This window comes from Zeus faber (genome assembly GCF_960531495.2).
Source record: "Zeus faber genome assembly, chromosome: 22".
Lineage (NCBI taxonomy): Eukaryota > Metazoa > Chordata > Actinopteri > Zeiformes > Zeidae > Zeus > Zeus faber.
Genome location: NC_137209.1, coordinates 17,191,346 through 17,213,845, shown reverse-complemented (window position 1 = coordinate 17,213,845; position 22,500 = coordinate 17,191,346). Strand labels below are relative to the sequence as shown.

At 45.5% G+C, this 22,500-nt stretch overlaps 3 protein-coding genes across 3 annotated transcripts in view; 2 read left to right on the top strand and 1 right to left on the bottom strand.

Annotated features, from left to right (window-relative positions):
• Window positions 1-6,992, top strand: part of LOC307247403 (type II inositol 3,4-bisphosphate 4-phosphatase-like) — a 13,565-nt gene extending 6,573 nt beyond the window's left edge. The window contains exons 9-20 of the mRNA XM_080023556.1: window positions 202-367; window positions 466-670; window positions 1,007-1,113; window positions 1,705-1,852; window positions 2,251-2,429; window positions 3,674-3,797; window positions 3,930-4,056; window positions 4,139-4,279; window positions 4,494-4,591; window positions 4,750-4,847; window positions 6,029-6,183; window positions 6,596-6,992. Coding sequence (XP_079879682.1) covers window positions 202-367; window positions 466-670; window positions 1,007-1,113; window positions 1,705-1,852; window positions 2,251-2,429; window positions 3,674-3,797; window positions 3,930-4,056; window positions 4,139-4,279; window positions 4,494-4,591; window positions 4,750-4,847; window positions 6,029-6,183; window positions 6,596-6,812 — 1,765 coding nt within the window. The 3' untranslated portion in view covers window positions 6,813-6,992. The remainder of the gene's footprint in view (window positions 1-201; window positions 368-465; window positions 671-1,006; window positions 1,114-1,704; window positions 1,853-2,250; window positions 2,430-3,673; window positions 3,798-3,929; window positions 4,057-4,138; window positions 4,280-4,493; window positions 4,592-4,749; window positions 4,848-6,028; window positions 6,184-6,595) is intronic.
• Window positions 6,993-10,715: 3,723 nt separating this feature from the next.
• Window positions 10,716-21,456, top strand: rnf150b (ring finger protein 150b; the record flags this gene model as incomplete). The annotated part of the gene is made up of 6 exons (XM_080023083.1): window positions 10,716-11,163; window positions 16,378-16,628; window positions 17,606-17,760; window positions 17,854-17,950; window positions 18,677-18,944; window positions 19,313-21,456. The coding sequence occupies 6 exons, from the start codon at window positions 10,716-10,718 to the stop codon at window positions 19,429-19,431; spliced, it is 1,338 nt and encodes a 445-aa protein (XP_079879209.1). The 3' UTR covers window positions 19,432-21,456.
• Window positions 21,457-22,356: 900 nt separating this feature from the next.
• LOC307247402 (protein phosphatase methylesterase 1-like) overlaps window positions 22,357-22,500 on the bottom strand; it is a gene marked incomplete at both ends in the record, with an annotated part of 6,690 nt that continues 6,546 nt past the window's right edge. Inside the window, one exon of the mRNA XM_080023555.1 lies at window positions 22,357-22,375. Within this exon, the coding sequence (XP_079879681.1) occupies window positions 22,357-22,375 (19 nt within the window). The remainder of the gene's footprint in view (window positions 22,376-22,500) is intronic.

Genomic DNA, 22,500 nt, shown 5'->3' with positions numbered 1-22,500 from the left:
TTCCATCCATCCATCTTTTGGTGTTGCGTCCTTAATCTCTCTAATCTCATCTCTCGGGGATCAGCGGTCTTAACAATCACATCCCGTTGCGTACATCTACCGCTGGGCAGCTCCCAGCGTCCGCCGGCGGCAGACTGTGGTTTTACTATCGCTCTCTCCTCCCCCTCTCTCTCTCCACCTCCTCTCTCTCCCTCTCTCCAGCTCTATATCCTACACTCCAGAGGAGAGCTCCAGGGCCAGGGCTCTGCTGGCCAACGTTGCCCAGCTGCAGCCCCTGGTCTTTGGCTTGGTCGAGGAGGTTCTGGCGGCATCTCTGGAGCTCAGCCCCGCTCGGCTGCAGCACGCTGTGGGCAGCCTGACGCATAAGGTGGGGAGGCAGGTCGCCACGGCAATGCATTCCGCCATGTCATCTATCCCGACTTACGCATCCGTCCCTTTCCGCTTTCTTTCGCGGGCTCCGTCCAGACGGAGCAGTTTGTGCACGCACTCAAGGACGAGCTGGTGAAGAGCGCTTCATTGGCCCTGCACTACCTCTGCCCCGACCGCTGCAACGCGATTCGCCGAGGCCACGTCACTGGCAACGGGACCCTGCGCAACCACGCGCCGGCCAATCAGGAAGGGCTCTCGCCTGCGCGCCCCGGTCTGGAGTACGACGAAGAAGAGTGGGCAAGTCAGAGTGTGTGTGTGGGTTTGCATTGAGGATAAGAGACTTACAAAACATACACACATACACACACACACACACACTGTATATGTACTGTATGTACAGTGTGTCATCTGTGTACTGTATGTGTGTCAGATCCAACAGAATGGTTAGTGTCCGTGTCCCTTTTTATTCCAAACTTCTCTTTAGGCACTCGCTTGCACTTGCCGTAGTGTTGGGTCGTTCACGAAAGATCCGGTTCTTTAAACCCTTCTTTTTCCTTTTTTTTTTCAAGTTTTAAAGTTTTATGTCGTGTTGTTTGTGTAAGTTGCCGTCTCCTGCCCTCCTAACCCTCCATGTAAGAGACAGCCTATGCTCCTCCCTCGCCGAAAGGTGCTCCGGCTGAAAGGGAGCACACCCACTGTCACGTCGGGTTCACAAAGCAAAGGCACACACGCGCTGGTCTGACTGTGAGGTTTTATTTCACTATTATTATTTATGTGTGAAATGCTGTTTATACCTGTTCTACACAAAAATAACTAACTATAGTACGTAGGTTATTGATTTTTTTTTTATTGTGAAAGGTTTTTTCAAATATATATTGAAATAAATAGGAACGAAAATTTATATTTGAATGATCCACTATCCTGGACACCTCCCTTCCAATCAGATGAACTTATCCAAATTATAACAACCCACCATTGAACGTTAAACTCCCCCCTCCCCCCACAGTCATACACACAGAGCGTTACACTAGTTATTTGTGGCAGACTACTAGAACCATTCTTGACACCTTTTAATTTACATTTATTTTTCATAAATATAAAGATACCGAAACTGTACTGTTACCGATACCCCAAAACCGTTATACATATCAAACCGTGAGCCCACTGTACCGTTGCATCCCTTATGTGTGTATGTTTTTATATACTGTATGTATGTTGTTAATATGCTGCATATGTATGTTTATAGAATCCTGTATAAACATAATACGTATATATTTATGTGTGTGTGTGTGTGTGTGTGTGTGTGCGTGTGCGTCTGTGTGTGTGCGTGTGAAGGACAGGGCTTGGGCCAACGTTGCCCAGAGTCTCAACTGCATCGTCGCCATGACCGACCGGCTACTGGGCCGGGAGAAACGTCCAGAGGAAGTGACGTCAGGGCAACACGAAGTGGCCGCTGACACACACCGCCGGTCCCACAACAGCGGTGGGACTGGATTCTGTGCTCTTTGTTGTTTTGGTTCAGTCAACAACAACAACAACAACAACAACAACAACAACAACAACAACAACAACCTGTTTTTCTGACCTGTTGGCTCCTTTTTGGGGATGGTAGCTCAGGAGGTAGAGCTGGTGGTCTAGTGATCTAAAGGTTGCTGGTTTGATCCCAGGCTCCTCCTGCTAGCATGCTGTAGTGTCCTTGAGCAAGACACTTAACCCCTAATTGCTCCTGATGGCTGCGTCCGTCGGTGTTTGAATAATTGGAAGTCGCTTTGGATAAAAGCGTCTGCTAAATGCAATGTAATAGTAATAATAATAATTTTTGCACGATGGGATATGATGACCTCGCGCCCACTGTCTGACGGCTCTCGTCATCTCCCTCAGAGAGTTGGCAGGACCACCTGCTCCCCCTGGTGGTGACGCTGAGGGACTGCGTCCGGGAGGCGTCGGGAATGGCCCGAGCGGCCATGAGCTTCGTGCTCCTGCAGGGGGCGTTAGCGGCTACCATGGCCCGGGGGACGGCCCAGCTCACCCAGAGACGCGACGCCGTCTTCAGCCAGGCTGTAAGTGTCCATTGTACTGTCAATACGCAGACTGGCCCAAAAGTCTAAAGCTTCAACCAGATGGTGACTGTCAACAAAAGAGAATTTGAGGGCCCAAATTTCAGTGTCATTCCTGGTTGACTCAATCATTGATGGAAATGATTGCTTGTGCACTGTTGCTGCTACTGTTGATGCTGTTTTTGTTGCTGCTGTGAGAGCTACCGTAGTTCCGGTGACGTCTTTGCGTGTGCGTTGTTGTTGTTTTGTGGCTGCTGCTGCTGCTGTTGTTGTTGCCACTGTGGTTGGAGTCGCTTTTATTGTTGTTTTCGTTGTCTTTGTTGTCGCAGTTGCTTTTGTTGTTGCTGTTGTTTCAGAAGCATTCCTTTGTAATGACCAGCTGACAGCTACTTCTCTCTTTCTTTTTTGTATTCCTTTGTAAGGCGCATTGTGTTGCCCTGGTATGAAATGCGCTTTATCAATAAAGTGTGACTTGACATGACTTGACTTGAAAATGAGCTAAAAATCGTTTTTTAATTTGGGAAAGTAGCGGGAACGGAAATTGTAGACGAAGGAAACAACAACTTGTTCAGGCAGAATCAGCAGCACTGGACAAATGTCGATCCCTGGAGGAAGCCAAACTACACCACCATACACGATTAGCCAGAACATGAAAACCCCCTGCCTCCTGTTCGGTAGCTCCCCCTCCTGCCGCCAAAACAGCTCTGACCCATCGAGGCATGGACTCCTCAGATCCTTACCACACCCATTTTTCCTGCTTCCAACGCATCAACTTCAAAAACTGACTGTTCACTTGCTGCCTCATATATCCCTCATATAATAATAATATATAACAGTATATATATAATAATAATATATAACAGTATTTATATAATAATTATATATAATATATAATAACAATACATCCCATTTATATAATAATAATAATAATAATAATAATAATATAAAACTGTGTATATATGATAATAATATATAACAGTATATATCTAATAATAATATATAACGGTATATATATAATAATAATAATATATAACAGTATATATCTAATAATAATATATAACGGTATATATATATAATAATAATAATATATAACAGTATATATATAATAATAATATATCCCACCCCTTGACAGGTGCCATTGGAACCAGATGATCAATGTTATTCACTTCACCTGATCGCATTATGTTATTATATGACTATCTCCATCTCTCCCTTTACCTCTCTCTCCCTCCCTTTCCCTCTCCCAGCTCTCGGCGGCGGTGTGTGGCTTGATGTTGAGGTTGTGTCACAGTCTGGACGATCCGCTGGTCCTGAAGCAGTTTGTCACCGTGGGAGTTGTGCTGCAGTTTGAAGGGCTGCTCAGCACCTACGGTACACAAACACACACACACACACACACACACACATACACATATACATATACACATACACACATACACACACGCACAGTTACAATAGATGATGAAGACTCTAATAACTATACTGTGTGTGTGTGTGTTTCAGGTGAGGAGGTCGGTATGCTGGAGGACATGGAGGTCGGAGTTACCGACCTCAGCGGGGTGACCTTCTGTGTTACCGCAGCGACGACGGACCAACCGGAAGACATGCTGCCGAGGCTAAGAGGAACACGGTAACACACACACACAACCACAAAACTACACACACACACACACTCACACACACGTCCTAGCTAAGTACATCTCTGTGTTCAGGGGAAGTACTGTGGTCGAGATGCGGTTGCCCTCTGAGATGTTTGCTGCGTTGCCACGGGAACTGCAGGAGGGGAGTTTGATCAGGGTTCATCCCGTGCTGTTCAACATCGGCATCAACCAGCAGCAGAGCATGGCAGAGAGGCATGTGCACACACACACACATAAACACACACACACACACACACACACACTAAATGACTAAAAACATTCAATGTGTCCAGTTCCGGACATATATATTCATAGTGTGTGTGTGTGTGTGTGTGTGTGTGTGTGTGTGTGTGTGTGTGTGTGTGTGTGTGTATGTTTGTGTGTTTGTGTGTGTGTGTGTGCGCACGCGCACGCGTGTGTGTTTTAGGTTTGGTGACAGTTCGTTACAGGAGAGAATTAACCAGAACAGCTGTGAGCTCCTAAAGTCCTACTGTACCACTGTAAGACAAACACTACCTGAGAGTGGTGAGACGATCTATCCGTCTATCTGTCTATCTGTCTATCCGTCTTTCTATCTGTCTGTCTGTCTGTCTGTCTGTCTGTCTGTCTGTCTATCTATCTGTGTATTAACAAACTAGTATATTGACCATCTTTCTCTCTCTCCCTCCTCTCTCTCTTTCCAGACGCTGTACAGTCAGTAGCAGAGCTCTTGTCCTCTTTGCAGACTAGTGTTGACAGTAGGAAGAGGAAGAACGTGGAGGTTCTGTGGTTGGCTGCTTCGGTAAGGTCCCTGCCGACCCAGAGCACGCAGGGTTGTTGGGTTAACATCCCGAGAAGGGGCCTTGAAAAATAGTAGGGAAAAACGATCCAGCGCACACTGGAAATGAGAATCGGAATTGATTTTCATTGTTAGAAATTTCGAAGAAATGTTAGAAATTTGCAAATAAAAGTGCAAGAAGTTACCAGCAAAGCAAAGTTCAAAGGGTTAAGGGAACTGATCAGTGGATTAATACAGATGATGTTTGTTGTATCTGAGGCCCTGTCCACACACATATAAATATATTTGAAAACGTATTGTTTTCTTTGAGTTTTGGCCCTGTCCACATGGGAGAGCTGTGGAGGTTTTGCCTACCACACGCCACCCGAAGGGGGTTTTCAGGGCCCTCCAAACAGAGACACAAGCGATGGGGTCTAAAACACATACATTTTATGGAGAGAGTGGGCTAGGTGGAACAAGGCAGGAGCAGATGGAATACATGTCATGAGAAGGGCTCCTCCCCCGTGTGTGTATGGGGATGGGGGTTTTATCTGTTGCTCGTTGATTAGTCTAACGTTCAACAGGTACAGCCACCCTGATCCCGGCCTTGAACCACGCCATCCCCACACCACCGGCGTTTTACAAACTGAAAACAAAGCTTTTGGAAAACACATTCCAGGGTGGACATTTGTCAAAACTTCATTTTCCGTGTATTCGTGTGAGGGAAGTAAAACGCAGCTTCTTGAAAACGCCGGCGTCAGGACTTCGACCAGAGTCAGGAACCTACGAGCGATGACTGTTGTGTCGTTCTCGGTGTCGTCACTGGGGGTTAAAAGTCTCTCTTTAGGAAAGGCGTCCATGCAGTGTTGTGTCTAAATATTATGTAGAAACTCAATACGCCGCCTGCTCCTCATGTTCTTTTGTGGTGTTTGACATCAGGTTTTATGACATACTATCGCCCCCTACTGGCCTGGAATGCTTCAGTGTTTTAAATGGTCATGTGGACCAACAGATCTTTCTTTAAATTTAATTTTTTTAAATACGTTTTCAATATCCATAACCAGTCAATATCCAGAAATATACATATAGGTGTGTACGACGCCTCAGCATTTACTCTGTGTGTGTGTGTGTGTGTGTGTGTGTGTGTGTGTGTGTGTGTGTGTGTGTGTGTGTGTGTGTGTGTGTGTGTGCGTGCGCACACGCAGATCTGTCGCGGCATGCACGGCGTGCGTCTGACCAGCTGTAAAAGTGCCAAAGACCGGACTGCAATGTCGGTGACGCTGGAGCAGTGTGCGCTGCTGAGGGACCGACACACACTCAGCCACCTGCACTTCAACACCGCCCTGGAGTGCATGAGGAGGTGTGTGCGTGCATGCGTGCGTGCGTGTGTGTGTGTTTTTAAACACCACCCCGCTCCTCCGTTAGATGGCGTGACGGCTTGATCTGGAGGCAATCTCCTCCACCCCTCCCTCGTTTGCCCCTATACTCCTCCGTCACATGCTCCCCACGTCTTACCCTTCTATCTCTCCTTTTCCCATTACTACACCTCTCTGGTCTGAATCTGTGTTTTAATTTAATTACTGTATGTATTCCCTAATTTTCTTATTTCCTTTGTTGTTGTTTTGATCATTAATTTATCTTTCTTTATTGTCTATTGTCAATCCATTTTCTTTCTTTCTTTCTTTCTTTCTTTCTTTCTTTCTTTCTTTCTTTCTTTCTTTCTTTCTTTCTTTCTTTCTTTCTTTCTTTCTGTGTCCTCCACACGCCACCAGTTCTCAGCTCTCCTGGGGGCAGATGGTTGGATGTTATGCCCCGTCATGGTGCTCTGTCCCTGGGGTCCTGGCCACCCGGAGCCTGGGGGCCGCTCTTTTGGCCCCTCAGGCCCCCAGGCGTCACCTCTACCCCATGGCCTTCCTGCTGGTCACCTCCCACCTGTTGGTGGTCTGGTTGATACTCAGCCTGGTCATTGTACTGGACAGATACCAATAACATACACACACTGGACTGGACAGGAGTGTATTATGGGGGTAGATTATGGAACGAGAGGGGACTCGTCATGGGATGGATAGAGGACTGTTAATAGTTTTTAACTGAAGATTGCTAAGCAACATTCTGTGTTTCCGTGCAAACCCGAGTTGTTATTATTATTATTATTATTATTATTATAATCATAATAATAACAATAACCTGAAACTCAAGTTGCTTTACATAAATAGAAGACAAATAGTAATAATAATAAAGCAGACAAGCAAAATGCATTCAATAAAATTTGGTAAATGTTATACACATTTTCAGAGTTATTCTAATGCTGACAGATTTGGTAATTTGTTCAGAAAACGGTTTACGTTTTTTGTGTTTTTGAATTTTAGTAAGTTTGTTTTTTTGTGCATGTTTATACTTTGGTGTGTGTGTGTGTGTGTGTGTGTGTGTGTGTGTGTGTGTGTGTGTGTGTGTGTGTGTGTGTGTGTGTGTGCGGGCGTGCACGTGCAGAGAAGGCTGCAGGATGGAGAACGTCCAGAAGAACATCTGCAGGAGGAGATTCGCTTTCAGCAGCGTTCAGCTCTTAACCTTCCCCAAACAGTACAGACCTCCGGAGGGGACCTACGGAAAGTTTGACAGCTAGACAGGCAGACAGAGACACAGACGGACCGACAGACACATAGACAGACAGACAGCGAGGCACAGAGACAACGGTCTTGCAATATCAAACAAAAAGTTTACGATGTAAAATATATGCATAGAATGCATCTTAACTACAATCTTGCAGATATATTTTTACAGTCTGTGAAGACGATGATGTGTCTGTTAAAATGTTGACTGTTAATTTGTGTTTTTATCTGAAGAGAGTAGAAAATGTAATTCATTTTAAGTTAACCTGTGTGTGTGTGTGTGTGTGTGTGTGTGTGTGTGTGTGTGTGTGTGTGTGTGTGTGTTCCTGATGTACAAACACGTTGTGGAATAAACTTCTCATTATTGAGTGTTTTAAGTTGTTTTTTTTCTGAATCAAGCATGCTCAATCAAGCTCACTCTAAAACACTGAAATGTGCGAGTGAGTGTTACGTTCAAGATCCAGCGAGGTGTTGGAAAAATAGATGCCAGCAAAAACTTGTAACTCGTGATAGATTGTCCAAACAATTGTATTGATCTTAATTCTTAAAGCACCGTTAATCAAGAATATTTAAACTGAACGGCAGAAACATGGAGATAACTCCACAATGTTTTGTAAATTGAGTAAATTGTGATGCATTTCACAGAAACCAAAAAACTGGACCCAGTGTATTGCTGCCTGCAGATATATTTATTATCATTATAATTAATTTCTTTTTTTCAGGGTTTCCCAACCTTAACTGCCATGGCACACTTTTTTTGCAATGAATTCCACAGCAATAAACTGCTATCCATACGACCACTGAAAACCTCAGAAACATGTAGAATTTATAGTTATTATGGCCTACAAATAGTTTGAGATCTATGTGTTTCTGATGAACAGTCGTGATGCGAACGATTCATAGCGAACAAATGTTCAAATGACTCGGGAGTCACTTCGCTAAAAGAATGACTCACAAGGTGAAGATATTTACTGGGGACAACATTAAAGTCTAAAGTAAAAATAAAAAGTCTAGGAATTTGGCATAATTCATATTGAGTGTGGCTGATTAACACTTTGCATTCCACAAAAATAAATAATTTTGAAAGAATGACAGACTGACCACTCCCAGCCAACCGGCTTCAACAACAACCAAACCAAATGGTCCAAGGGTCGGAATATCGATTGACTTCATTTTTGCTGAGTGGGTCGTCAAGAATTGGATCTTAAAAAAGAGTCGAAACCTTCAATCACTTAAGTCCTCAGTGTGAAGCAAGAGCTTGGCGGTGGGGTGCTCTGTTTGCAGCCTCGCAACTTAGATCTTGCAACGCAAAAGGTATGTTCAATTTGTTGATTTTTTCTTCATTATAATTGTATTTTTATTTTATTACTGAGACTTTTTTTTAAAGTAAATCCCTTATTATTTACTTCAGCTGAGTTCCCCTTCACTGGCATCAGGAAGGAAAAATAAAGACAATTTATATAAATCATGTGTGATATGCGCGTGAAATGTGTTTTTCTAACGTACTGTATGTAATTAATTGATTTTACTTCAATTTTTTTTCATGAGACTTTCTCTTTATTAAACGTTTCTTTCTTTCTTAGTTTAGATCTTTTTTCCCCCTTCACTAGCATTGGGAGGAACAATAAAGAACATTTATATACATGATGTGGGATACGTGCGTAAATGTGTTTTTTTAAATATAAACCAAGAATATTTTTACCACTTATTATTATTATTATTATTATTATTATTATTATTTTTATTATTATTATTTTATTTTTTATTTTTTCAGAGACCCCTGCAGTACCCCTGTAGTACAACTAGAGGCGCAAGTAACCCCCTCCCCCCACCCGCCGGTGTAGTGGACTCCGCCGGGCCCCAGGTGGCGGCACCCCGGTCGCCCCGGTCTCCCCGCCGCGTCGGGTCTCTCCCTCTCCCTCCCACTCCCGCATCCCCAGTCAAAACAAGCCGTCCGGCCCGCCGCCGCTGCTCTCCCAGCCGGCCTCCGAATACGGTAAACCGCCGAGCGGACCTTGTAGTGGAGCTATGGCCGCGGTTCCTCCGCCGGAGCGCTCTATTTCACTCTGTTTTGTGCGTGCACATACCTGTCTGTCTGTCTGTCTGTCTGTCTGTCTGTCTGTCTGTGTGTGTGTGTGTGTGTGTGTGTGTGTGTGTGTGTGTGTGTGTGTGTGTGTGTGTGTGTGTGTGTGTGTGTGTGTGTGTGTGTGTGTGTGTGTGTGTGTGTGTGTGTGTGTGTGTACACGCGCACGCGTACGCTCCCACCGGTGGGCTCGACAATGGAGGCGGCTAGCGTCAAGCGGCTAGCCCGTGCCGCTAGCTAGCGCCCACCCCCGGGGGAGCTGCGGGGGCCGCTCGCCGCCCCCGCAGCTCCCCGTCACAGACACCGCGGTTCGGCGTTGCGCTCCGTTATCGCGACGTTTTGTTTCATTCCTCCCGGGTTGAAACGTGTCGCGCTGCGGCCGCGGGCTCCGGCTTTCATCGCAGTGATGCGCCGACACACTCCTTTTTTTTTTTTTCAACATTCATTTTCACATTCAGTTTACATTTGTTGGTCAACTTTCAGATTTATTGCGTTTCACCTCCTTATTATATCGATTTTTTTTGAGCGAATCTTTAATTTTTTTTGTTTATTTATTTCCATTTTTCCATTCTATTTTTTAATGTCATTCTTAGGTTATTGCATATTTTTCCTTACATTTTCTTGTTAATGCCTCTGCCATGATTGTTCTATTTGTTTTTACCTTATGTTTTAGGTCACTCGTTGTTTTCTATTTTTTTTTTTTCATCATTATGACTATATTATTATTGCCTATTGTTTTGATGTGTGCTGCTGTAACTCTGCAATTTATTATCATAATTATTGATTTTATTATCATATACAGATAACTGAACTTTAAATATCGCCCGATACATTAATATAAGTGTTTTCTGTGCAGTTCAGACCTAGAATGTGAGTTTGGATCGACCGGCTCCGTCTCCATTACAGACATTCAGGAACTTTTCTCTACCCGCTGACCTGTCTGCGGGTAGAGACGTCATGGATCTGGGTGTTAGATTACCGTTTCAGGGTTAGATCTCTGACACGAAACCCTTTTTTTACCGCCTGGTGTCGGGCAGGTTTACAATACCCGTGTTAGTCGTGCAAGACCGGTGAATTGGAATGAAAATAAATCCACTAAATGGTGTGTGTGTGTGTGTGTTTGTGCGTGCCAGGTTATCCTTCAAAGTGGGGGTCGGGGGGAGAGAGAGAGAGAGAGAGAGAGAGAAAGAGAGAGAGATCATGGCGGCCTCGCTCATTGCGGCGTGCCGCAGCCTGGCCCTCTCCACGTGGCTCCTGTCCTTCTGCTTCGTCCACCTGCTGTGCCTGGACTTCACGGTGGCGGAGCGCGAGGAGTGGTACACCGCCTTCGTCAACATCACCTACACGGACCCCGACACCGGCGACTGGCGCACCGAGAAGACCGAGTGCGGCCGCTACGGCGAGCACTCGCTCAAGCGCGACGCCCGCGGCGTGGTGGCGCTGCCGGCGGCCCCGCACGACCGGCAGGCCTGCGATGCCGCCGCCCGCTTCCAGGCGGCGGGCGCCGAGTGGATCGCGCTCATCGCCCGCGGCAACTGCACCTACAAGGAGAAGATCCGCCACGCCGCCTTGCAGAACGCCTCGGCCGTGGTGATCTTCAACATGGGCTCCGGCAACACCAACGACACCATCACCATGCCTCACCCAGGTAGGGCCACGCCCGCGGGCTCCGTCCGCCCAGTGAAAACAAGCCTTTGGATTTCCCAAAAACTTGCGGAGGGCAAATCAAACCTAATGGGCCTTGGAAATATGAACGGCATTCTCGTACTCGTGCATACATAGGAAAAGACGTCCCGGCGGTGGTGTTTATGATTCTACAGCATCCGTCTTCCGTTAACCGAGTAGGAATATAATACGCCGCCCCCGGGACGATAAAATGTGTATTTGGGACGAACCGAAATCCAGGACAACAATCGGGACAAAGAGGATTTTATTTATTTATTTTTTTTGTTAAAAATAAATTAACCTGGCATTACGGATGGTTTTTAACTCGTAATGTGAAACAAGGTTGAGTCATCGGTGCTGGGTGCTTCCCAAATACACAGCGCTGACACGAATACACCCCAAACAAACATGGCATTCATCGATGGACACATAACACATAAAAAATGTGTTTAAAAAAAAAAAAAAAACGACAAAAAAAACCCCAGCCGCGATAGCCCCTCGAAGACACACAAATCATATATGACGACGACGTAACTCACGCCCTGCATGCACATTATGGCCTGCCAAAGCTATCGCCAACGGTCTTGTTTACTTATTCCGCCGTTAAATAGTGGAAAATTCCTTGCGGCGTCTCAGTGTTTGGCTTAAGAACAGCCATGGCCGCGGGAGGAATCGAACCCGGAACTTCAGCATGTTGAGGTTTACCTCGGTGACCTCACCGCGGCGCTCTGCCAGAAGAAAGCACCTCAGGCTCAGAGTGTCCCAGTAGCGGTCCCTGGGCCGTACTTTACTAACCACCGCCATAGAGCAAAGCATTGTGGGTGATGGGAGCCATTACCCAGTACCCTTTATCCTAGTTAGAGACAAAGTGTGTGTCTGTGTGTGTGGGTGTGTAGGTGTGTGTAGGTGGGTGTTCGATCGATCCCAGGGGTGTATTTTTAGGACTTGAGTAATCAATAGTGGTTTTCCGTCCCAGCATGGCTGGTGTTAACTGGTGCGTCCGCACACAGTGTAGAATCAGTTTCTCTGTGTCTGGGAGGGAAGCTCTCTCCCCGCAGATATTAGGGAAACTCCTTAAAGACTCGTAAAAATTGTATTATTTACATTTTTTACATTAAGGAACAACTTAGTCATTGAACACTTTCACATTTTCTGTTCCCATAAATGTGTGATCACTCTGCAATTTTTGTGTCCCTGATATATGAACACCCGCGCTAGCGTCTCATTCTTTCGAATATTTGATTCATCTGTGGAATTGATTTCGACATTAAAAGGAGATTTTAAAGTTAAATTTGGTTATAAAATCATGTGAATCCTCGTCGCATGTTATCCAAACTTTAACAGCTCGTTTTAGTTTTTTTTTATTTATTTTTGCCGTCAGCAGTGCAAAATATCACTTTCCACTTCATCATAAGGGGCAGACATTCACACTCTCAAGTTGTAAACATGAAAATGATTATAAGACGTTTATAGTGTATTTCACCACGGCGGCTACTTTGATATTAAAGTTTAGTTGTTGATTAATCCGTTACCTATCATAAAGACATGTTACACCATGCGCGCAGAAATCCACACTTTAACACTGATGTCATCATAAACACTCGTTTACATTTCAGTTACTCCGTCTTGATTCCTACGGGAACACTTTTTTGGTGTTTTTCTATGCGTCTGGCCTGTTGGAATAAGCGGTTAAAAAGTGAAAACTGATAATTACAGCTAATCAAAACCCCCTGAAGGCTGAAAGCTGCTTCTGTGAACGTGCACCTGAGGTGTCGCGAGACGCAGTTTGGGTTTTTACTGGGGCGGTGTTTGGTCTCGATCTCTGTCCCTCAATGTTTACAAAACAAACAAAGTATAAATTGAATGTCTGATTCAGACCAGGCCAACTGAGCAATAGGTGAAAAAACGACCCTATGCTGTCTCCTTTGTCCTATGCTGTCTCCTATCTCCGAGACTGTCTCCTATCTCTGACCTATACTGTCTCCTTTGTCCTATACTCTTTGCTAGCTCCTAGTTTGTCTCCTATCTCCGACCATTATTGTCTCCTATGTCTGATACTAAGGGTGGCAGGATTCTCCAAATCCACGATTCCATTTGACTTTCGACTAAAACAGCTTATGTATTTTTTACCTCAGCACTGAGACTTGATGCCATTGTTAGAGTATCGATTATTTTGTGATTTCTAAAGAAAATAAACACTTGTTTCTCAATATGTAACTTTTATTTGAATAGTAACAAATATAAATAATAACAAAATATGAGAATATTTAAGCAACACACACACACACAGACTTTAGAATAATAAACAATAAGTGACTTATTACACTACGTAACTAAGTTACTCACCAAAGTAAGCGCAGAGGGAGGGATGTTATTTCCAGAGGGGAAAGCTGTAAAAGGCAAATCACCACCTGTGTCTTGTCTTCTACGTGTAGTAAAACGCGAAACTCCAGATCCGCTGGTGAGCGGGTGCAGTGTGCGTTGGGGGAATGCGACAGACCGCCGACCGCCGCCCGCCCGCCGGACTCCCAACCAAATTTCCTTAAAGTCGGTTTGCAGCCGTGCGAGGCGCCCACGGAGGGGCCCGCACCAGCCAGCCCACACTGCGATTGTTTACCGGCGGATCATGACCGCCCCCAATATGGCCACCGTCTCGGACAATATTAGCCACAAAAATCCAGGGAGAATCACAAACCTGCTTGTGATTTTAGAAGTTTCAAATCGAACACTCATCCTGATCAATTTTCGATTTTGAATCGGAATCGTGACACCCCTTTCCTATACTGTTACCCAGCTCCTAGACTGTCTCCTATCGCTGACCTATATTGCCTCCTAGCTCTTAGACTGCCTTCTATCTACTGTCTCCTATCTCCAACCTAGACAGTCTCCTAGCTCCTAGATGGTCTCCTCAAGCTATATTGTATTTTAGGCGCAGACGTTCCCTGTTTTGTGGACTTTACCTGTTTTTTCGAGGGACAGAGATAATCAGAATAGGTTTATTTTAAATACATATGCAAGGAATTTGTCGTGGTAAGGATTGGTGCGTGGCTGTACGAACAACCAGCATAACAAAAAGCTCAACAGTCTGAATAAAATAAAAATAAAGAGGAACAACAAATGTTGCTGTTGGATTGACTCAGCAGTCCTGGAAGCTGACTCGAAGTTTTAATGTGTTGTTGTTCAGGGTGGAAAGTGGGAACAGATGTGTTTTCACAACTGGATGCCTGTTCGCGGGTCTGCCAGCAGCTTCCCTTGAAACCGAATCACTTTATACCTCCGCGCTCTTTTAAAACTACAAATGTTATCGAACAACCGATAAAATCAGATGTTTTCTGGTTTTCCCCCCAAGGAATTTATCGAAGAGGGTATAAAACGGTTGAAATAAAATACTGAAGTATGTTGACAAAAGCTCCCCAAATTACCATGTACCAATGATGAGGCGGTCACAACTGTTGCATAATTGAGAGATAATCTGTTCACGACGAGATCGTTAGTGATTATTTAAAAGACAAGTTGTAGTATCCCCGGCTTTCCCACATACTGCCTTTTTCTACTGCCTGTACTGTTTGCTTTTCACTGTAACTTGAGATATTTATCAGTTTTAAAAGCTCTGAGGCGTCATTTGCTCTAATGTACAGTATGTAGTGTGCTTTGAGGGCAGAGCTACACACATGCATCTAGAGCTGTAAAAAAAAATCTATTTCGATTGACAAGTTGATTAAAAATGCAACAACAGAAATACGTCTACATCAATGGTGCTACTTTGGTCCTACTTGTCCTGTAAAGGCAGCTGTTCGCTCACCAAAAAGGCGAGAAAAGCCAAAACACCGCCCCGCTAGGGCGACTCCCAGAGTTCCCTGGGAGCGTTCTGTTGCTCAGATGTTCCATTACCCAACGCTCAGGTCCTGAGGAATGTTCCCAAACTGCTGTGAACGTCCTTTTAGTGGAGCACTGGAACAACACCACGCGCACGGCCGACTGCCGAACCGTGTGTGTGCGCTTGTGCGTGCGTGCGTGCGTGCGTGTGTGTGTGTGTGTGTGTGTGTTTTTTCGTAAATCACGTAGTAAAGACCTAACATTTAGACTTTGTTTCAAAGCAAAAATGAAACTGAAATGATCTGTTGTGTCAAAGAGAACAAATGGCAGGTTTTAGTGTATGCTTAAAAGCTTATTTGTGTTAAAGTGTGTGTGTGTACCATGACTATGTTCACCTGATGAATTCCTTCAGCCTTCCAGAAAACTGTCCAGTCATTATCAGCTCTGTGCGTGCGTGTGTGGCCTCTTTAGTTAGTTTTCATTTTCACCAAAAACGGCTGTTAAAAAATCATGTATAAATCAAACGCACACTGAGAAACGTTCCACAGTGTGCAGCGTGAGAGTCTGTAGTTTGAATTGGAATGTTTCATGTGACAGGTCTCTCATATGCATTACATGTATTATTATCTATTATCTATAAATACATATGAGAATGCCAACAAGTGGCGCAATAATAATGTATAATTCAGAATAAAGCAAATTTTCAAATTGTTAATGCTGTGATTTTTGCAGTGTTGTTTTCTCCTAAAGACAGTGTTACTGTATCGCTCACAGTCGGTGAATGCGGTTTGCGTGTCGGCTCTGTCATTACAGTGTGACAAGCTGCTTAAAATGACACAATAACACATTTTCAAAACAACATTATATTCCCGTGTGGGTGGACCTGGATCTTAACAACTTTTCACAAACAAGCGTTAATCATGTGGGAAGTTTGGCCCGTCCGGTGTCTATTCGAACGCCCGTACCCAGAAAAACTCGCTGCAGTGCAGCCGTGGTACTACAGGAGTGGAAAAAAAATGTAAAAACAGAAGCAGCAACAGCGCTTTGAGGCACCGAAACAAACAACATGAAAACCGTAAAAGCGTAATTGCATGAAGGTAAAAATAAAAAAATAAAGAATAAAATTTAATAGATTTAATTTTGTTCTCACCAGTTTAGGAACGTTTGGACCGACGGTTGAACCGAAACGTAGAATATACTGGTTCTGTTGGTTGTAGCTAAAATTCTGAGGATGCGCTGTACGGCATTTCATAAATTGTTTTTATCAATAGTCGCTGAAATTGTATATATCAAATATCACTGTTGCGGTATAGATGAGAGAAGCCACAATTCTGTATCTTCCCCAAATTGTGTGTGTTATGTGTGCGCGTTTGTTTTCCAGGCACGGGCGAGGTGGTGGCCATCATGATCCCCGGGCCCAAGGGCCGCGAGGTGGCGGCCCTGCTGGAGCGCAACGTGACGGTCACCATGGCGATCACCATCGGCACCAGGAACCTGCAGAAGTACGTGAGCCGCACGTCGGTGGTGTTCGTGTCCATCTCCTTCATCGTGCTGATGATCATCTCGCTGGCCTGGCTCGTCTTCTACTACATCCAGAGGTTCCGATACGCCAACGCCCGCGACAGGAACCAGGTAGCCCCAGCTCGTTCAATATCTGCTACTACAGTACTTACGGTAATAAAGGAAGTGGGAATGTTGTCTTTCAGATCATATTAGATCTGATAAGGCGTCGTCTAAAAGTTTGTTACGACTTTTGTTGCCGACAAGGCACCTGTACACGGCATGTGGGGATTTTTTATTTTATTTTTTCCATGTAAACACAGGAAAATAAAATTAATAAATACAAATGAGAAATGTGCAGCAGAACGCACACCGCAGCCTTTAGTCTTATCTACCGCATGCTTTTTTTTTTTTCACAGCAGAATTATTTTTTTAATACTTACATTTCCATCGTCCGCAGTTTCTCCACGGACGGCTGGTATTAATTCCTCTTTCTTTTAAAAGATTTGTGCTGCTCTCTGAAATGAACAGAGCAGTTACCAGGTGCGCTTGTTATTTCCCCGGCCCTTGGTGGAGTTACTGGAGGGGTCGGTTCTAATTCTACCGAGGCACCGAGTGACGTAGGAAGGGACGGCATACCCGAACGGGTTGCTTCACCACATGTTTTCTGAAATAGACAGCTCACAAAAACAAGCAAACACTAGAAAAAGTGAGTTTAGGTCCCCTAAATAGGTCCCCTTTAATGTATTAGTATGTATTCAGTTTTATTTTTTCACTGTCGTGTTTGCGCAAACACATTGTGGTTTGGGCATGGTGTGGTTTAAACGTCCGCACCTGCCTTGAGTCCAGGTCACTGGGACCAGGGTCAGAGCGGCTGTACGCCTGTTGCTCGACTAATCAACGAGCAACAGGTAAAACCCCTGTCCCTGAAAACGTCACTCGTGTGGCGGGTGGACCTGCCCTGCACGTGTTCGGTCACATGACACAGGGAAAACAAATCCGATTTGATATAATGGGTCGGACACGACACAGCCCTGGAACATGACCCCACTATTAAAAATAAATAAATAAAAATAAGCATCTTTAACAACACCTTCCTCCCCTCCCAGCGTCGTCTTGGCGATGCGGCGAAGAAGGCCATCAGCAAGCTGCAGGTTCGAACCATCCGGAAGGGAGACCAGGAGACGGAGGCGGACTTCGACCACTGTGCTGTCTGCATAGAGGGCTACAGAGCTAACGATGTGGTCCGAGTGCTGCCGTGCAGGTAGACACGCTTGCGCGCGCGCGCTCGTAGATTATAACCTGTTCTCCCGATAGTGACACAGAGGGGACTTCCTCTTTCACCTCTCTGTTCCAGACACGTCTTCCATAAGAGCTGTGTTGACCCCTGGCTGCTGGACCACCGCACGTGTCCCATGTGCAAGATGAACATCCTCAAAGCCCTCGGCATCGCTGTAAGTCGTAACCGTCGGCCGCCGCGAGAACATGGACGCCAGATCGTCGCCGACGCAAATAACGGCATCTGGAATTGTCCAAACGTAGATGTAGAGCAACGGGGAGCCTTCTTCCACCAGCTTAGTCCCCGTATCTCACTGGGTGGTCTAAGAGAAGATGACGACGGGAATGTGGCTCTCTGAAAAGTTAGTGTTTTCTTCCCTTGCCGGCTGCGTACGCTCTGTCCTCCTTGGTCACAAGTGAAAATACGGAGGCAGACGCCCAGAAAAAGGCCCTGTGGACCCAAGCCTTCGTTCCATGCTGCTGACAGGTTATTGGTAGACTTCCGAAACTGACAGGGAGGAATACCGCTCTTATTTCTTAGACATTTGAAAAAAAGTGGTTGACACCAGGGCAGCCGAACCGCGGAAGGTGGTTGACAATGGCACGAGTCGGGTTGCCCGGGGAGACTGGGCTCCCAGTTAACCGGTACTGTCGAGACTCGTTATGTTCACCACCAGAATTATTCCTTTTTGTTTCCCCGACTGGTGATTATATGATTCACAGACCGCAAGTTTGTCTGGTTGGATTTAAGCTCAACAGCTATGATGAAAATCCTTGGGCCCCCCCAGCCCCAAGGTTGTTATTTGGTACAATAATTTGGCGGAGACAAGTTGAACCATTTCCATTATAGGCCCCCTCCTCTCTTTCCCTGTGTGATGTAAACCACCTCTCTGTCTTTGCAGCTCAACGCAGACTGTCTGGACGACATCCCTCTGGACTACGAGCTGGCTCTGGGTGTGGCTGGGGTGGGGCCCGGGGTGGGTGGCGTGGGGCCCCTGGCCCTGGAGGCCGTAGTGTCTGGGGCCTCCAGCGAAGGGGCCTTGAGCGAGGGCTTAGGGTCGTCCGTGGTCCTGGACCCCGGGGTTCGGGGCCTGGGCCTCCCCCAGGACTATCAGGATCCAGATACCCTCAGGGACAGCCCTGTTACCGCGACAACTGACACACACACTGGTAAGATACATCCAACCAGACGACACATACAGAAAAAATTGCCTTGATTTTACACCTAGCTGCAGAAATATTCCTCGATAGTCCTCTCCAGACCCCTAGGGGCCCAAGAAGGAATTGCAGGGTGGCCACAATTAAATGGCTTTTTTTGTTTTTGATTATTTGATTTAGATTTTTTAATATATCAAATTTTCACTAAATAGGAGCTCAACCTCACTGATGAGGGTGGTAATAATGACACGTTAACTCCAGAGCATCATGTGCAATCCCTTAATGATTATTATTATTATCGCGAGACGTACTGACTGACACATCAGTTACACACCTGTCTGTCATGTCTTCTGTCCAACCGCGCCCCCTCCTTCCCCCAGGTGAGCTCCAGCCAATGGCCAGCAGCGCCTCAGTAGCGTCCTTGGTCATCGCCGTGGAAACGGGCCTTTCAGACGAGGACAGCCCCCACGAAACGTCTCCCCTGGGGGACAAATCGTGAGGAGGGGCCCCCGTCGCGCCAGAAGCAGGTCCAAACTCACCCAAAACCAGGGACGGACTCGACTTAGATCCCGGGCCGGGTTTTGGCGTTGACTGCGGTCGACTTCCTTGCTGCTTCCTGATCAGGGACGGACCTGCCGGACGATAGCGCTTCTGGTCGCGATTACCTCCCCCGCGAGGCGTCGATGTCTTCTGGTTTGGAACCAGGGCCGAGAACCGAGCTTAGCTAATCAGGGCTGTTCCTGGCCGGGGCGGGTTGGGACTGAGCTGGAGCCACGGTCCGAGTATTTCCCTCGGTGGGCCTGAGGATAAGTCGCCCGCCTTGCCTTGGATCCGGCAGGCTTGCGGTGCCCGAGGCCGCCCGGCGTGCCTCGGGCGCGGCAAGTTTTCAAATTGGACCTCTACGGGTAAAGCCACGCTCACTTGGCTCGGTCTGAACTGGTCCGAGATCGGATTTTAATCTTCACTTCACCTCGGGCAGATTCAGTTACCTGGACCTGACCAGATCGACCAGGAAGTCAAACCCGTATATCCTGGTTTTTAATCCTGGATTTACCTTGAGCTTATCTTAGTCTAAGTCCACGCCTAACCTCCACCCGTCGACCTGTTTCCTTGGGGGCGGAGGTCCACACTGTCAATGTCAATGACAGTATAATAATGTGAACACAGATAACAAAGTCTTCTTTGAGAGGAACCACCATTCTTTTTCTTTGCAGGCGGTTTTTATCTCATTTTATTTTTTTACCGACCTGAGCAGAATAGGACTTGACTCTGAGCCTTGTTTTCCACGTGGGAACCTTGACACTCAAAGCTCACGAGGTTTCTGCGGTTCTGACAGCTTGCCAAAACCGTATTTGATGGAGGTTTTTATTTTTATTTTTATTTTTATTTTTTTTGACTTGAACCACGTGACACGGATCACTTTTCTTCTCGCGGCTGCCATCACTCTTCCCCCACCCGTCGTTAAAATGGCGGAAGATGAGGAAGACAACTCCACAATAAGCTACATGTTTGTTCTGTGCTCCTCTGGTGAACTTCTGGGGGGATGAGAGTAGAATGGTTAACATAGTGAAAGGTTTTCACACCCGTGTCATTGGATCTTATTTCTGTTTCTTTGCATTAATTTGTATTTTATTTTATTTTTTTGGCATCCAGTTGCACAAACACGAGGGTACCGTGAAAGAGGTAAGCGAGGTCCCTGAACCGGTATGAAAAGAGGAGGGCACAATAACGACACAGTTCTCGGTTTTTTTAAAGAGACTTTTATTTTGAAGTCTGGACTTTTACTTTTGAAACGACGGGAATTCTGGGGGATGTGTTGAATCGCGTTTCCCAGCGTTCTGCTCGGAATGGGGAATGCAAGGGGAAACAAATCCCGTATCGCAGTTGGAGTGTATTTTTTTTGGATGTTTGTGTGTTTGCCTGGGAATTATTCTAAGGTCCTTTAACGTCACAGTATTCATACAGGTGTTTTTTTTTGACCATTTCTCTGTCGGCGTGTGTGGTTTAAAATAGGGGTTCCCAACCTTTTTTTTTTTTTTTTTTTTTTCCATTTTCACGGACCGGACCACAGCGCACAAAATGTACGGTCCGGATATTGATTGGCTTACTCACATGTTGGCGAGCGGGGACCAAGAAAGTCTCCCCGTTACGCATGAACTGGAGCTGAGGAAAGTAAATACATCTATAATAAAAACACACTTTTGATTTGTTTTCGCTCGCTTGTTTTCAATTTTGATATCGTGCAAACGGGGATCGCTTCTGAACTTTTGATTGGGTGAGCAAGACGCACGTATATTGTTAATGGTTCATCATAAACAATTATTGGGCTTTGCAAAATAAATAAAAATTAAAAAAAAGAAGCACAGGCTAAACGGGGCCTGACACTGGTCCGAGGCCCCCTGGTTGGGAACCTCTGGTTTTAAACATTGTTCCTATGTAGACCTGAGAGGGGGGATAAAATGAAGAGTTCATATGATCTTCTCCAGATCTTCAATAAAATATAAATTCACCAAAAAACATCAAACATAGGAGCTCTTGTCTGCGGTGCTGCCTTTTTTTCCTCTGTCGGTGCCTCCATCCGAGGTGGTGCCGTCTCTGCCAGCGTGACCAGGAAATGACTCTTAGGGACTGTATGTTTCGCACCATATCGCTCAGCATTTCAAAAAAAGATGAATAGATCCTATTTTTCAACCCAGGACTGATTAAAATGTTTGGTTCCAATTATTCACTGATATCACTCAGTGCAGCTGCTCACCGCACTTCGATGCCGTCCAATGGGGCAAATGTGTAAGACTTAAACGAACAAGTCGCCATACTCACTCAGTAATATTGCATGTTAGTTTCAACTTCTTTTTGCCATTGCCTCATCATCGAGAGCGTAACGTTACAGCAAGTTACCATTAGGAGGTGCCGCAGCTTTTGTTTCTAGTCTCTTACGTTAACCCTGATATTGGCCAAAAGTCAATAAAACGCCAAAAAAAACCCAACCTGATTAAAATGCATGGTTTGGGACCATTTTTTCTGCAATACATGAAGACTGACTATATTGTGAGCTTCTAGTTTCTGAAAGGGATATTTATGTTTATCCTAGATAGTTTTTTTTTTTTTTACTGGACACGGGGATCTGCCCAGTACAGTCCCGGTCTGCTGCTGTGCTGTGGAATACTCTGTTGATGGTGGCAATCATTGCTTTGTTATTTCTGAATAATGACCGTGATAATCAAGTCAACGCCTCCTGTCTTTGGAATTTTTAATTTGATGAGTGGCGTTTTAATGGATTAAAAGCATGAGTGATCACAAAATGCACACTTTACAGTCAAATCGAAACTACAGTTTCAAACCAGGTCGCTGGTAAAAGTAAAGAGGCAATTTGGGTTTTCTAGATGGAAGGATGCAATACAAGGAGACTGTTGACTCGGAGTCCCTAGGGCGCCACCTGCAGGCTAGAGGGGAGAGAGCGAGAAAGAGAGCCAATAAATAATCCAAAATACAATCCAACTGATGGAGGTTATTACAGTTTTCTAGTACCAGTGTGATGTCCATCTTGCATGGGTGGTTTACACTGGAG